General features: G+C 37.9%; 1 protein-coding gene across 2 annotated transcripts in view; it reads left to right on the plus strand.

Moving 5' to 3' along the window:
- The window catches only part of TTC26 (tetratricopeptide repeat domain 26), a 41,610-nt gene extending 26,696 nt beyond the window's left edge, over nucleotides 1–14,914 (plus strand). For both annotated transcript variants that reach the window (XM_002686999.7, XM_015470795.3), the window contains 8 exons: nucleotides 1,018–1,071; nucleotides 2,136–2,199; nucleotides 3,644–3,732; nucleotides 3,901–3,984; nucleotides 5,774–5,843; nucleotides 6,652–6,758; nucleotides 10,993–11,126; nucleotides 12,610–14,914. In XM_002686999.7, coding sequence (XP_002687045.1) covers nucleotides 1,018–1,071; nucleotides 2,136–2,199; nucleotides 3,644–3,732; nucleotides 3,901–3,984; nucleotides 5,774–5,843; nucleotides 6,652–6,758; nucleotides 10,993–11,126; nucleotides 12,610–12,721 — 714 coding nt within the window. In that variant the 3' untranslated portion in view covers nucleotides 12,722–14,914. The remainder of the gene's footprint in view (nucleotides 1–1,017; nucleotides 1,072–2,135; nucleotides 2,200–3,643; nucleotides 3,733–3,900; nucleotides 3,985–5,773; nucleotides 5,844–6,651; nucleotides 6,759–10,992; nucleotides 11,127–12,609) is intronic.
- Nucleotides 14,915–16,582: the final 1,668 nt, after the last annotated feature.

Genomic DNA, 16,582 nt, shown 5'->3' on the forward strand with positions numbered 1-16,582 from the left:
TTTGAAAATACTGAAATCTAGAATTCTGATGAAACTAGACACGGGAACTCAGTCACCAGGATGCCTGTCTGTGCTGTGTCTGTGTCCCCTGCTGCGGGTCCACTCCCTGAAGGCAGGCACTGAGTTCGTATTGTGTCTCCAGTGATACGAACGCTAAGCATGTACTAGGCGTCCCACTCATGGGGTGAAAGGCTGAAAAATATTTCCAGGTCTAAGTTGGTATATTTCTCAAGTGTATTAAAAGCTTCAGCATTTTTTGTTTTATTCTTTTAAAGAGCTGTCTTAAATAAAAATAGTACTCACATAAAAATCAGAATTCCCTGGTGATCCAGTCACTAGGATTCCATACTTCCACTGCAGGGGATACTGGTTTGATCTCTGTTCAGCGAACTAAGATCCTGTGCGGTGCAAAAAAAAAAAAAAAAATTCATAAAGCTAAGGAGAGTATCTGTTAAAGAATAGAACCAAGTCTAAAGGAGATACAGATAAGGCCTCAGGACTCCAAAATGAGAATACCTTACAAATGAGAGTCAGAGGATTATTGTTATTAATTAATTTATTTTTGAAGAAAGGAATCACTAGCAAAGGAAGGTTATTATATCATTGGAAAGGGAAAATTATATATGTGTGTGTATGTGTGTGTGTGTGTGTGTGATATGGTCACAGAAAATGGCAGTGGCTGATAAAGTGTAAAAATTGTTACATAAACATTTTATGGTTAATTTTTCCACTGAATTGAAATAAAAACAAAACTCCTATGCATGTCCACTGAGTTTTTCCCCTTATGATTGAGAATTTACAAATATGATTAATTCTGTTATATAAACACTTTCCTGAGAACCAAATGAAAGTCTCCTAATTCTTTTATTCTTACCAGGGATAGAACAGAGCAAAGTGACTTTGGGTAACTTTTGATAATATATATAAAGCATTGAGTTGATGCAAATGATTTTTTTGAGTGATATCTCTTAGTTTTATGTTCCTTTTAAATTAATTACTGATATTTCACGTTTCCAGGAGTATATCCTCAAAGGAGTGGTCAATGCAGCCCTTGGCCAGGAAATGTGTTCAGTGAGTATAAAACCACTGGTATCTATAGTTCGTAAAGTTACAGTGTGTGGAAAAAATAAAAATGACTTTCAAAGTTCAACTAGTAATAAGCTTACTATAGGCTCCTCTGCAGTTCCTTTTATTTCTCCATATCCACCAATCCAGATTCCATTGTGACAGAATTCTGTGTTATTTGAAGACAAAAAAAGGGAATTCCCTGGTGGTCCTGTGGTTAGGACTTGGCACGCTCATTGCCAAGGGCCCAGGTTCAATCCCTGGATGGAGAACAAGATCCCGCAAACCAGGTGGCTTGTCCAAAATATAAAGCAGAATAGAATAAAAACCGAAAAAAAAAAAATAATAGAAAGCTATAGCCTTAAGAATTACTGCTTTTTAAGGGGAAAAAAAAGCCCAACTGTTGAACAACGTGTTTATCTAATAACAACAGCAAATCATTGCAAAACTTCATTCTTACTTTCACTGACTTTTTTTTTAACCTTGTATACCTCTGAGCTATAATTTTGGCATCTGTAAAATGAGAATAATTGTTTCTTTGGGAAAGTTTTTTATAAATACAAAACACTGACTAAAATTAAGCTCTTATTCACCTGAATATGGCATAGTAGGTTCTTTTTGGAACGAAATGGGATGTAAATAAATCTTTTTATCTCCAGCTCACTCCAAATTGCCTCAAATAGGCAGTAAATAGCTATTGAATAAATTAATGATTCTACTTAGTAAGTTACTCCTTGTTCTAGCCATAGCTCCTACCACAAGTTCTGATATATGATAAAAGCAATAAATATTTGTTAAATGAATGAATGAGTTCATTTAATAAAGGTACTTTTAAAATAGGATTTGGGAATTGAATTTTTTTTTTCTCTTCTTTTCTATCTGATCCTAATTAAGTTTTAATTCAATTATAGATTATTACTTTTTAATTGGTGATGCTAATAAAAATTAGTATTGCTGATTTGAGAATTTAAAATTTGTTAGATCCTGACAGATATGTTGAAACCATAGAGTGTAATACAAATAATGTATTTTCAGTTTATTCCTCTTATCAGCTCTGCTTGGTTTTTTAGAGGGATCATATGAAAATTGCCCAGCAGTTCTTCCAGTTGGTGGGAGGATCAGCTAGCGAATGTGGTATGTTTGAATCTGTACATGTGAGCACGATTTATCACTGGAGTTGGTCGTATATTGACTGGTGAAGTTTGACTCTGTGTCCAGGGATATATCTGTTAGGTTTCCCATTATAAAGCAGGAACCCAGACATAGGAGAGAATATTAGATTAGCCCGTCTTAGCAGCTCAGCTAAAATGGGATGAGAGGATACATAAACAGAGGAGAATAAGTATATTCTGTAGTTCATAAGAGTTTTAAAATTTTGATTCTGTTTTTTATTTGAAATGTTCACTTTGATTGATTTCTCAAGAGCTCTTTACGTATAGAGCTTTTGTCATGCTGTAGATATTTTTTCAGAAGGTCATTTGCTTTTAATTTTGCCTATGGTATTTTTCCCATATGAAAACATTTAAATCTTATTTATCTTTTCTATAATGATTTATTACATGGGTATCAAGCTTAGAAAATGCTTTTTTATTCCTGAAGTTATGTAATATTCACCTATATTTTGCCAGTAGTTTCGTGGCTTCATTTTTGTTATTAAACTATTGATCTCATCACTCAAGATTCAGTGCAAGTTTTGAAAAAGGCATCTAAACAGGACTGATAGTTAGCCAGTATAAACCAGTATGGCTGGCTGTACCTGTCTTCAATGGCTGGCATCTATTCTGACAAACAGTGTTCATGCTGAAGTTATTATTAAATATTCTGATCACCCCGGGGATTCATTTTCTTTCAAATGTTTCACCAAAACCATTTATTGCATAATATTTTCTTTCCCCATTTCACTTCATTCTTTAAAACAAAAATTTATTGAGGTGTTAGGGATACAGCAGTAAACAAAACCAGCCAATTCCCCCACCCTTGTGCAGTGTTCAGTCTAGAGAGAACAAACTATAGACATAAGAAATAGATTATTTAGTATATCTGACTGTGATAAGTGTTACAGGAGAAAAAATTGAACAGAGGAAGGAGGATCAGGAGTGACCATGGTGAAGGTAGGGTATTACACAAATCCTCTGCCACTTCAAACAGGAATCTGTTATCAGACAAGTTGGTCAGAATCAGGATCAGATGGTTCCATGGCCAAATATTTCTCCATTTGAGATTGGAAGTGTTAGGTTGTCTTAGGTGAGTAATGATGGATACTAATTCATATTCGTTGAATGTGCAGGTGTTGGAGCTGAATGAGAGAATCAAAGCCCTGGAAAAAAGACCTAGGGAAAACTGTAGCCCGAAGGACACATGCTCATGTGGGACTCGCAGGAGAGATTGCTGGTCATTCTTGAGTACTGTGACTTCCACATGCCGAGGTTCTGTCCAATGAACAGAATCTAATCTCAGAATCTAGAAAGATGTCTTGGAATACATTTCTTATTGCTAAATTATGAAATAACTCAAATTTCAGCTAAAGAGAACTTTTAGTTTCAGGAATACACCTGATTTTTTTCCCATTCCATTTCAGATACAATACCAGGAAGGCAGTGCATGGCTTCCTGTTTCTTCCTGCTTAAGCAATTTGATGATGTCTTGATTTACCTCAACTCATTCAAGGTCAGTGTAGAGTTTTCTAGGTGATTTTGTATACAAAATACTCTAATATGTCACAGATAAGATACTTTTGGAGATGACCCTTTTACTGTGGGAGTAGTAGTGGTAACTGTTGTTTTTATATTTTATATGTTAAAGCTCAATGTGATCTGTTCTTGGGATGTTTTTCAGAGTTACTTCTATAATGATGACATCTTTAACTTTAATTATGCCCAAGCCAAAGCTGCAACTGGCAATACCAGTGAGGGTGAAGAGGTAGGTACCTGCTTTTGAAGACTTTTGAATGATTCTATCTAAAAACATTATCTTTTTCTCACGGAAATACATGTTTAAAGTTAAAGGATTATTGACAGTTCCATTGTTCTTAGGTTACATTAAAAAGTACAATATAAATAAACACATAGGTTATGACCACATTCATGTTTTCCTTTTTGGATAAATTTTATGGGGCTTCCCAGGTTGTGCTGGTGGTAAAGAACCCACCTCTCAGTGCAGGAGACATAAGAGATGCGGGTTTTGATCCCTGGGTGGGGAAGATCCCCTGGAGAAGGAAATGGCAACCCACTCCAGTATTCCTGCCTGGAAAGTCTCATGGACAGAGAAGCCTGGCGGGCTACAGTCCATATTGAGAGACATACATGTATAACCACATTCATATTTTCCTTTTTTGGATAAATTGTATAAAGACATAACATACATGGAGAAAAGTATACAAATCAAAGTACACAGCTTGATGAATTTTTAAAGTGAACATACCCAAATAGTCAGCACCCAGATCGTAAAACAGAATTTTATCATAACCTAGGGAACCCTCTCGGAGAAGGCAATGGCACCCCATTCCAGTACTCTTGCCTGGAAAATCCCGTTGACAGAGGAGCCTGGTAGGCTGCAGTCCATGAGGTCGCTAAGAGTCGGACACAACTGAGCGACTTCACTTTCACTTTTCACTTTCATGCATTGGAGAAGGAAATGGCAACCCACTCCAGTGTTCTTGCCTGGAGAATCCCAGGGACAGAGGAGCCTGATGGGCTGCCGTCTATGGGGTCGCACAGAGTCAGACAAGACTGAAGCGACTTAGCAGCAGCAGCAGGGAACCCTCTCATCCCTTTTGGGGTCAATCCCTTTCCCACAAGGCTAACCACTATCTTGATATCTAACTCCATAGATTGATTATCCAAATGATTCAAAATATTTCAGTTAAGTTACTTAATTCAGTTTTGTTATTACTCAACAAATGACTCAACTTATTATTATTGAAATTCTAAGTGTTTTCCAATTTCCATCGTGTTTAGAAATTATCTTTTTATTATCTTTAAGTGTGAGTTATTTTAAAACATGTTTCATGATTTTCAAGTTATGTATGTTATCTTTTCCAGGTTTTTTTTTATTATTAATATATTTTTTATTGAAGGATAATCTTTACAGACTTTTGCTGTTTTTGGTCAAACCTCAACATGAATCAGAAGGGGAAATATATATATCCAGGTTATTTTGATTTCTAACTTAATTGTATTGTGGTCATAGAGTGTGGTCTGTATAACATGAATCGTTTAAAATCTGTTAAGACTTGCTTTATTGCCCAGTAGCATCTGCAGTTGTTAATTATTCTGTTCAAATCTTCTATTCCTTACTAACCTCATGTTACCTTATGATATCAATAACTGAGTGCTCGTCCTTAGTCACTAGGTCGTGACTGACTCTTTGCAATCCCATGGACTGTAGCCCATGTTCCTCTGTCCATGGGATTCTCCAGGCAAGAATACTAGAGTGGGTTGCCATTTCCTTCTCCAGGGGATCTTCCCAACTCAGGAATCAAACCCAGGTCTCCTGCATTGCAAGCAGATTCTTTACTGACTGAGCTACGAGGGAAGCCTCAATAACTGAGAGAAATGTGTTAAAATCACCACAATTTTATCCTTCACTTTTCTCAGCAGCCTGTGTAGAATTTGGTCATTATAATGCTCATTAGTCTAAGGCAAGCTGCTGTGGATATTTTCACTGTAAAAGCTTCTGTATGTTTGTTCCCTTTTCCCTCCTCTTGCAGGTTTTCCTTTTAATCCAAAGTGAGAAGATGAAAAATGACTACATTTACCTCAGCTGGTTAGCTCGGTGCTGTGAGTCTTCTTTTAAACGTTATAGACGAATCTTCCTTTTATTGAGTGTTTTCTGGTTTTGTCTTGTAGAATGGTTAAACTCTGAGATTGTGTTGTTAGTGCTGCTCAGTAAAGGTGGCCATGTGTGTGTGTGTATACGAGTGTGCCTTGCGGTTAGTTCTTCCATATGGCCGTGACCTAGCACCAGCAGTCCTAAAAGATGCCAAGTTCTTTCTTTAGCGTGTTCCGCCTTCCAGAATCTCAGTTTACTTTGCTTTTTTTTTTTGCTAAATGATATTGTTATGTTAATTTTACCTTTTCACTATGGTACAGGCCTGAAAAGTAGTAAAATGTCAAAAACATAATTTTTGTGTGCTATATATATAGCCTATCACCTCTGTCTTTCTCTCTCTCCAGTGTTTTTTCTTGTTCCTTTTTTTCACTTGGATTTAAAATGTTCACTAAGTTTTTGACGTCTTAGGAAAATTTTAGCAATTAGATCTTCTAAGTGAGGCTGAAACTGTATGAGTCGGATTGAATGAATGATAGATGACTTTTTAAGCAGATGAGCAAAGTGAGAACTACTGAAAATCAACTCAGTCTAAAAAGACATACTTACCTGAAGCCTAACAAGTATTTTAAGCACTGTATATAGAGTCCTGATGGGGAACCAGTTTAATGCCAACATTGCAAGCTTTCCATGTAAAATGTTCACTGTCTACTATTACTTAGTATGTTTCTAACATAAAACCAAATCCATAGACTAGCAAGATGCAGAAATGTACTTCTTGTACATTTAGAAAACATAAATCTTTGTTTCTCTTTGTAGACATTATGAATAAGAAGCCAAGACTAGCCTGGGAGCTTTATCTCAAGATGGAAACCTCTGGCGAGTCCTTTAGCCTCCTACAGCTCATTGCTAATGACTGCTACAAGGTGAGTCTGAGTGAAATCTAAGGGGAAAGTGAAGATCAGTATTACATTGGTGCATTGACTAAATGTTAGGGGAAAGTGTCCTAGAGACTAAATGGTCATAGGTGAGCGAATTCACATAGTGATATCAGAAATGTCATCCCTTTTATAAATGAACTGAACTCAGAGATAGGCAGGATTTTATGTATATATAAAACATGTATACATATAAATGAAATCTGAAAATCATATGTACGGAAATAGTGGTTTAGATAGGAGGTTTTAGATTTCTAAAGGCTATGACTCTTTAGGTATCATGCAGGTAGAGATATTCATCTGGTAGTTGGAAGTTGGTTCTGAAGCTCAAGAATGATGGCCTCTGGATTTCCCTGATGGTCAAGTGGTTATGAATGTGCCTGCCAGTGCAGAGGACATAGATTCGATCCTGGTCTGGGAAGACTCCACATCTGCCGGGCAGCTAAGCCCAGCTGCCACAACTACTGACCCTACCTGCTAAAACAACTGAAGCCAGCTTGCTCTAGAGCCAGTGCTCCACAACAGGAGGAGCCATCGCAATGAGAAACCTGCACACTGCAACTAGAGAGTAGCCCCTGCTCATGCACAGCAATGGAGACCCAATCCAGCCAAAATTAAACACATTAGAGAAAACAACAGTGTCCTCTGACACTGAGAGACAGATCTGGAGAAATCACCACTTCAATAGTAATGCTGCTGCTGCTGCTGCTAAGTCTCTTCAGTCGTGTCCGACTCTGTGCGACCCCATAGACGGCAGCCCACCAGGCTCCTCTGTCCCTGGGATTCTCCAGGCAAGAACACTGGAGTGGGTTGCCATTTCCTTCTCCAATGCATGAAAGTGAAAAGTGAAAGTGAAGTCACTCAGTCGTGCCTGACTCTTAGTGACCCCATGGACTGCAGCCTACCAGGCTCCTCCGTCCACGGGATTTTCCAGGCAAGAGTACTGGAATGGGGTGCCATTACCTTCTCCATCAATAGTAATAGATGCCCTGAAAAATAGTGAAATTTCCCAGATAAGGGAGTCAAGTAAGAAGAATAAAGAGTTGCAAACCAAACCTTTGGGAAACCTTGATGTAAATAGTAGACAGGAAGGACAAAGGAACCAGAAAAAAGTAGAGTCAGATTTAGTAAAAGAGGAGCTTTGTATGTGTGTGTGTATGTGTGTGTGTGTAGGGAGTTGGAAAGACAGGGAAGAGTTTGGGGCCCTATCCTATAGATTAAAAGCTTTTTACAAAACTAACCTCAAATTCTGAAAACTATTTGGTGAATATTTCTTCCTGCTCAAAAGATAGGAAAACATTAGGTAAAGAAAGTCTAGTATCAACTTAATCAATAATAGCTCATTGCAAAGTGAATCATTACAAAAATAAATCACCATCAGTGATTTATTTACTTTGCTCATTGCAAAGTAAATCATTACAAAAATAAATCACCATCAGTGGAAAAGGTTTTAAAACATAGGAAACTTGAAAATGTTTAATATAACTTAGTGGACGGCAATGATATTAAGTAAGTTAGAGAAGGCAGAAGGAAAGAAAACACTAAAGGACAGGAATTTAGTTCAGTTTTAAATGTATTAAATCTGAAGTATGTTTGGGGCTCTCAGGTAGAGATATTATAGTAGGAAATACGCAGGGTGAACCCAGAGCTCAGGAAAGCATGTGAAAGGTTTGGATTAAATATGTGACTTCAGAAGTTAACAGAAGTTAATGGTGGCGGTGGTTGTGGCAGCGGCAGAGTATGGGAAAGAATGAGAGTAGCCAGTGACTGGGGTGAGGAACCGTGTGGAACACCAGTCAGTATTTAAGGGATAGAAACAGAGGAGTTAGTAAAAGAAACAGACGATGAGGATGAACAGAAGGGAAAGAGAAGAACCAGGAGAGAGAGAAAAAAAGCCTTTTTCCTTATTCTTTTTCTTGTTTCTATTTTATCAAATGCCAAGGAAGGAAAATGTCGAATCTGCAGCTAGATTGACTTGCATGAGGCCTGAGAAAACACTACTAGGTACAGAAGAGAATTGGATTAGGAGACAGATTGAACGAGAATAACATAACCCATAATCTTTAAAAAACTGATATATGATTTCATATGTATACATATATATATAAAGCATTCTTGAAATGGCAAAATTATAGAGACGTAGGAAAAAATTGATGATTGCCAGAGGTTAGGAATGGTCAGCTGGGAGGTACAGATTTGTGGTGATGTAATAGTTCTGTCTTGCTGGGGGTGGTGGTTACATGAGTCTGACACACTTGATTAAATAACAGAAATGTACACATACATTGTAGTGATGTCAGTTTCCTGGGTTTGATGTTCCATGGGACCACTCTGTACTATCTTTGTAACTTCCTGTCAGTTTATAATTATTCCAAAATAAAAAAGGCGTTAGCAAATGACCCAACTAGGGCTATATCCAACAATATAGACAAATTGTAAAAACATATACAAAGATACAAAATAATATTTACAGCATTATTTCATATAGTTAACATACTAAGAGGCAGCACTCAATTATGTTGTCTAAACATATATACAAAGCTGATACAGCTATACAGTCAAAGAACTGATGACCGTAAGAGTCAGACTAGTAGTTATGAAAATATGGGAAGAGAGGGCTGTGGTATAGAAGTGAAACACAGAGCTTTGGTTTTGCTCTCAATGTTTTGTTTCTTGACACGGGTGGTAGTTACACTTGTATTGACATTATAGTCATTAAACTGTGCATGTATGTTTCTCACATCATTTGGTGTGTTTCTTTACCAAAAAAAACATTTTAGGTGAACATAGGAAGAAGGATTAACCTTGAAAAGGAATAAGAACACTTCTTTCTGTGAGATAGGCAGAGTAATGAAGTATAATTTGAATGGAAGGCAGGAAAGTTGTGTCTTCCTTATGAAGTAGAGAAAAAAGCTAAGCTAAGAATGCAATAGAGATCTTAAGGAAATTGGAAAGGTTTAAAGCAACAGTTTATGGAAAAGGAGAAGTAATTAAACCACACTAAATAAGGGAGGATTTCCAAGCAACTTGAAGACTTCAGTGAAATTGGTAACCCTATATATTTATGAGACTGCAGCCATGAAATTAAAAGATGCTTGCTCTTTGGAAGAGAAGCTATGACAAACCTAGACAGCATTTTAAAAAGCAGAGACAGCACTTTGCCAACAAAGGTCCATATGGTTTTTCCGTAGCCATGTACAGATGAGGAGTTGGACCATAAAGAAGGCTGAGCCCCAAAGAATTGATGCTTTTTAACTGTGGTGCTAGAGAAGACTCTTGAGAGTTCCTTGGACTGCAAGGAGATCAATCCAGTCAATCCTAAGAGAAATCAACCCTGACTAGTCATTGGAAGGACTGATGCTGAAGCTGAAGCTCCAATATTTTGGCCACTTGATGCAAAGAGCTGACTCTTTGGAAAGACTCTGATGGTGGGAAGGATTGAGGGCAAGAGGAGAAGGAGACGACAGAGGATGAAATGGTTGGATGGCATCACTGACTCAATAGACATGAGTTTGAGCAAACTCGAGGAGAAAGTGAAAGACAGAGAAGCCTGGTGTGTTGCAGTCCATAGGGTCACAAAGAGTTGGACACAACTTAGCAACTGAACAACAACAGCAACATCTAAGCAAAATTTAATGATAGCATACTGTACAAGGCCATGGGAGTGTGTAGTGTGTTTGGGAAAGAAGTTTGTCAAAAGGAATTAAATATTTAAGAGGTTTGCTGTTTAGGAGTCAGTATACATCTAGGCATTCTGAGATGACAGGGCAAAGGTCAGGGAAAGATCATTCTCTTGGGTGAAACATGATCAAATAAGCAGAAAATGAATGAAAGTAGTCAGCTTTGGAATGTATTGAGGAAACTTGAAAAATAACCAGTCTGGATCAGTCATCAGTATTTATCCTCAAGAACAGAAGAATAGAATCAGAAGAAATGAGAAATGTGTTGATTATAGCATAACTTGACTATATGTAGAAGAAATGTTGTATTGCTGAAAACTTAATGAAGGTAAGGGGATTTAAACTGAACCCATGTACACAAACTGTGATTTCCCTTCTCGTTTTAATAAGGAATAGAAGTTAATTTGCTAACTAAGAATGTTGTCATTACCCATACACGTGTTTTATGTACTTATGTTATGTTTCATGGTATCTTTACATTTAGTTTCATTTTGTGGGGTCTTTTGACTACAAGTATTACCACAATACTTTCTTTTATTCAGATGGGCCAGTTTTACTATTCAGCCAAAGCATTTGATGTCTTAGAGAGGCTGGACCCCAACCCTGAATACTGGGAAGGCAAGCGGGGTGCCTGTGTGGGCATATTCCAGATGATCTTGGCTGGGAGGGAACCCAAGTAAGTAGACAGACAAGAGACGCTATTCTGTGCACTTGCTGGTTTCCTGGGGGGTGACAATTGTTTTCCTGGCTAACATCCTCTGAAAACTAAAAATTATAAAGCAATCTATAGATTCAATGCAATAAAACGAGTATACTACCCAAAGCAACCTATAGATTCAATGCAATAAAATGAGTATACTACCCAAAGCAACCTATAGATTCAATGCAATAAAATGAGTATACTACCCAAAGCAACCTATAGATTCAATGCAATAAAATGAGTATACTACCCAAAGCAACCTATAGATTCAATGCAATAAAATGAGTATACTACCCAAAGCAACCTATAGATTCAATGCAATAAAATAATGACGTTTTAGAATGATGAATGAAAGTTTAAGTTTTATACTGCCATTTTCACAAGCAATGTCTTTTTCAATCTCTTCTGCTCTTTTCTTTGCCTGTTGGTTTTTTTCTTGTGTCTCTTAGTTTAGACCTCAAAGAATTAGAAATGGAGTGAGTGTGGTTAAAAATTAATTTTTTTTGCCTTCTCATATTTCAGGAAATACTGAGACATTAGACCACACAAAATTACATGGCATATAGTTCCATTTGTAATAACAGTTAAACTACTGAAAACTAAATTCCATTTTCTGAAAGTAATTTCATGGAATGTATTTGTTACTGATCTATGATAGAAGATAATGACTATTTTATAAGTAAATAATCTATCAAAAATTAGTTCCTACCTTGTATATATTTCTAGTACTGTTAAAAGTTTAAAAGAATTTGGGTAGTTGAAAGAAGATACTTGAGGGAAAAAGGATAAAATATGAGCGAACCCTTAGGGAAGAGGATCAGTAGGCAGTCATCTATAGATCTGATGATGTAACAGGGAAGATTTAGTATGTATTACTTAAAACATGAGTTTTAATTTAAATTAAATTTAAATTAGTTAGATATAAATATTGAATATTTGCCAAATCATGGTCCTTAACTTTCCCCTCTTCTGTATTTATTAATGTGTCACTTTTCTTGAAGAGATCATCTACCCCAGCTTTCTGACATTTTCCATTTATGGCAGTGACACCCAGTTTGGGGTGATTACCACATTAAACAAAGGAGAACTCTGGGACTCAGTCAAGTTAAGTGACCTGTTAGCACAGAGCTAGAATTTGAACCCAGCTCCTTAATACACACTTTCTATTCTGTCCTACAGAATAACCATAGAAACAGAAATATTTATGTCATATTCAGACAAAAAAAATATGTGTATATGTGTGTGTATGCAAACAAAGAAAACTGAGATTGGTGAGGAGTTCACAGAATTTCCATTTTACTATGGCACCATAAGAATAGAAAGCTAGGAAGTCTGTGATTGGTTTATGAAAACACAGGAAAAGGGTAGGCAGATATGCCTGCTAGAAGGATGTGAAGAACCGTCACAAGTTATTTTAGCTGTTAATTTGCATTCTTGTCCTTTCACACCGTTTCCTCAGAGAGACCCTTCGAGAAGTGCTCCACTTACTGAGAAGCACGGGTAACCCGCAAGTCGAGTACATCGTCCGGATCATGAAGAAATGGGCCAAAGAAAACAGAGTGCCTGTCTAAAACAGCCCCCAAGTCCTCCAGAACCCATCACCACTTTGACATAAAATTGGAGATCATTTCCCTCAAGTTTATGTTAGAGACAAGGCTCTGTTTATTGACATCTCCTTCCTTGGTCTCCAAGCCTCCTGATCAGTGACAGGCTAGCTTAGACCAAGCCTCCTGGCTGAGTTAAGAGCTGTAGTCTGGGCTGTGGCTCCCATATGATCCCATGAGCAATAAGACTTTGGACTTGTCCAGTGCCTTTATTCTAAAAATACTCAGAGCACTCTTATGTAATTTACTGACTTAAAGGAGAATGACATAAACTTTTTTTATTTATTAGCATTCCATGGCATTTTCTCCAAGTTGCAATAACAGATGCCTTTACTGCTCAAGGGTCACATCATTTCTGTCATCTTAATTTTAGCCATCTATGTACGTGATCCTGTGTTACTGGGGAAATCCATAAAAAGTTTTGTAATGCATCTCTGAATCTTAGGAGAGCAGAAGTTATAAATAGCTACCTGGTTCTAAGAATGGCAGTAAGACCCTTCATCAAACTGTCCAGGCACTAATAGATAATAGACTTATGGGGTTATTCTTTTGATAGTTGAATTGTTGATGATAATAACATGTTACAGCAGAGTAACATGTATATTGCAGTTTTTAAAAGGTGAGTTCTATATGAAGAAAATCTGTGTGGGACATTTTAAAGATATTCAGGAAACAAAGTATACAGGTCTCATCAGTCACTTCTCCGTTATATTTTAGGTGGTCTTACAGGTTAGGTTTTCCTTCCTCTATCTCACTAAGTAAACATCAATTTTTGAAAGTAGGGCTCCAAAGATTATTTTATTTATTAATGCAATGATAATAGAATATGAATCATGTAAAGTTCTTTGAGGGATTCCCTCCCTAATGGATGGACTTTGTCCTAAGTCCTATTCCAGCTCAATGTTGCTGAGCTCTGGCAACACAACTTATACAACTGAGCATTTTTAGGCTCACAACCCATTTTTGGAAGATCGACCCACACATTTTATGTACCAGGTTACTTTGTTTCTATATTACATACTTTGTTTCTGCCAGTTGAAGGTACCAGCATTACATAAGCGCAGAGCCATTCCTCTCCAGCAGGAGAACTCAAGGTCACCATTCCTTGAAGCACTAAAGACAAGAATTCCTATAAGCACTGAGTCAGGTTTTCCACCCCACCCCAGCATCCACTGAGGATGAAGGAGTTGCATAGGATGGAGACGGGAACGTGGCAGAAGTTGGCGCAGCGGAGGTGAGGTCAGTGATGGCAGAGGGTTCTGCCTCCTGGACGATTATGAGGGTTCTCCCACCTCCACTCAGGAAGGTGGCCAGTTCTCCAGTCTTTTATTAGACCCAGATCTAATCAAGTCAAAGCACAAATCAAAATAAACTGGCCAGAATAGCTGAGTTTTAGAAAACAAAATTACACCACAATTTTTTATATACAAAAGCTTCTGTTCCTTATTATATTGTTTCTGTTTTTTCACTAGTTGGTCCTCAGTATCTAAGTTACTAGGTGGATCAGATCTGGACAGAACCTGCCATAATCTTTAGAATCCTTGTGATTCTTACTTACCTCACTCAAAATATTAGGAAACATGACAGTAGAGAAAGACGTATGGACCTCTTCAGTGGTTTTTGGCAATGAAATTTGTCTTCCAGTTAGTTGCTGTTATTTTCAAATTTCCTATACTTGGAAAGCTTTTCCACAGATGGTGATATACTTTTAAATGAGCTCTTGTTGATCTTAATGCTCCAGCTTCTCCCTGCCATTTTTCTGTCTCCTGGAAAAAACATATTCCAAAAAGAGCAATTCTCAGAATTTTAGATTAACTTTTTAAAAAAGTTTTTTATCTATAGAACCGACCCCCCCGCCAAAAAAAACCCATAGAGACTAGTTTAAGAGAGCTACTACCCAATTCTGTTATTAAGGATTGCTACTTCTGAAGTAGCTTGGCCCCTTGACGGGGCCTGAAGATTGCAGAGTAGTGTTGCATGGAGAGGAGAGGGTCCAGGCTTGGGAATGGAGTGATAATGTGTACAATTCATAGCATCAATGTGCTCTTTATACTCTGTAGCAGATACTACTTGCAAATGGAAAAAATGTTATTTTTATACTTCAAAAGAATTGTTATGTTCCACTGTAACATATTTAAATTAAAGCTTATTATTTGGTTATTTATGGTATTCTCTTAAGTGCGGTGAGTAAGGGTGGTGGGTTTATAATGTGCCTTCTCCCCTTTCTTTCCTGACCTCAGAGTGAAGGGGGAAACACCAAGTTTTACTCTCCACAAGTTACTCTTTCTGAGAGGAGAATAGACAGCCCTAAGAAGCCTTGTCTACTAAGGCTTGTATTTCCTGCTTAGCCATGTTAGGTTTGGCTCTCTACTAAGTCACAGTGCATTCCAGAAGTTCGTTATACAACATTAACAAACGTTATACAACACTATACAAGTCTCATATATAGAAAGCTTCCAAATACTTGACTGAATAATTTAACATAGTAACTGGAAGAGCAGGGTACTTGTGAGATCTGACCTCATGGATTCTTGTTCCCATCTAATTTTTTTTTTCCTTTTGAACTTTTTATTTTGTACTGGGATATAGCCAGTTAACAATGATGTGATAGTTTCAGGTGAACAGTGAAGGGACTCAGCCATGCATATACATGTATCCATTCTCCCCCATACCCTCCTCCCATCCAGGCTGCCACATAACACTGAGCAGAGTTCCCTGTGCTGTACAATAGGTTCTTGTTAGTTATCCATTTTAAATATAGCAGTAATTGTTTTCTGGTGTGCCAAGCATATACTGGGCTTCCCTGGTGGCTCGGACAGTAAAGAATTCACCTGGATTGTGGGAGACCTGGGTTTGATCCTTGGGTTGGGGAGATCACCCAGAGGAGGGCATGGTAACCCATTCCAGTATTCTTCCCTGGAGAATCCCCATGGACAGAGAAACCTGGCGGACTACAGTCCATGGGGTTGCAAAGAGTTGGACATGACTGAACGACTAAGAACAGCATAGCACAGCAAGCATATGCTAGGTGCTAGAGATGCAGAGAACGCACAATCCTGATCCTTAAGAAACTCAGTCTAAAAGAAGTATACCCACCGAAACACAGTAACATGTGATTGTTGTCTCAATAGGAACAAGCTACTGAGAGATAAAATAAGGCAGTGGGAATGTCTGTATCCTTAAATAAGAGACACCTCCTTCCCCATTTGGGAGAAGCAACCAGAATGGATCCTAGAACTCAACAGCTACCAAGACGCCCAGACCTCTGCCGTTTGTGCAGCACATGCAACATATATCCAAGTACACAGAAGCCAAAGGACTGCTTTCCTTCTTTATGGCTTGATACACTTAAAAAGTTTCAAGCTAGTGGGCATTAAATCACAATAGTTATATCTACTTTCTAATAACAAAAATGAATTTGTGATTTCCTTTGTTGTTTTTATTCAGTCACTAAGTTGTGTATGACTCTGAGACCCCATGGACTGCAGCACGCCTGACTTCTCTGTCCTTCACTAGCACCTAGACTTTGTTCAGACTCGTGTCCATTGAGTCGGTGATGCCATCCAACCATCTCATCCTCTGTCATCCCCTTCTCCTCCTGCCTTCAACCTTTCCCGGCATTAGAGTCTTTTCCAATGAGTTCGATCTTCGCATCAGATGGCCAAAGGATTGGAGCTTCAGCTTCAGCATCAGTCTTCCAATGACTATTCAGGGTTGATTTCCTTTAGGATTGACTGGTTGGATCTCTTTGCTGTCCAAGGGACTCTTAAGAGTCTTCTCTAGTGCCACAGTTCAAAAGCATCAATTCTGGGGTCTCTGGGGTCCTTC

Source organism: Bos taurus, chromosome 4, assembly GCF_002263795.3.
Source record: "Bos taurus isolate L1 Dominette 01449 registration number 42190680 breed Hereford chromosome 4, ARS-UCD2.0, whole genome shotgun sequence".
In the NCBI taxonomy this organism is placed as follows: domain Eukaryota; kingdom Metazoa; phylum Chordata; class Mammalia; order Artiodactyla; family Bovidae; genus Bos; species Bos taurus.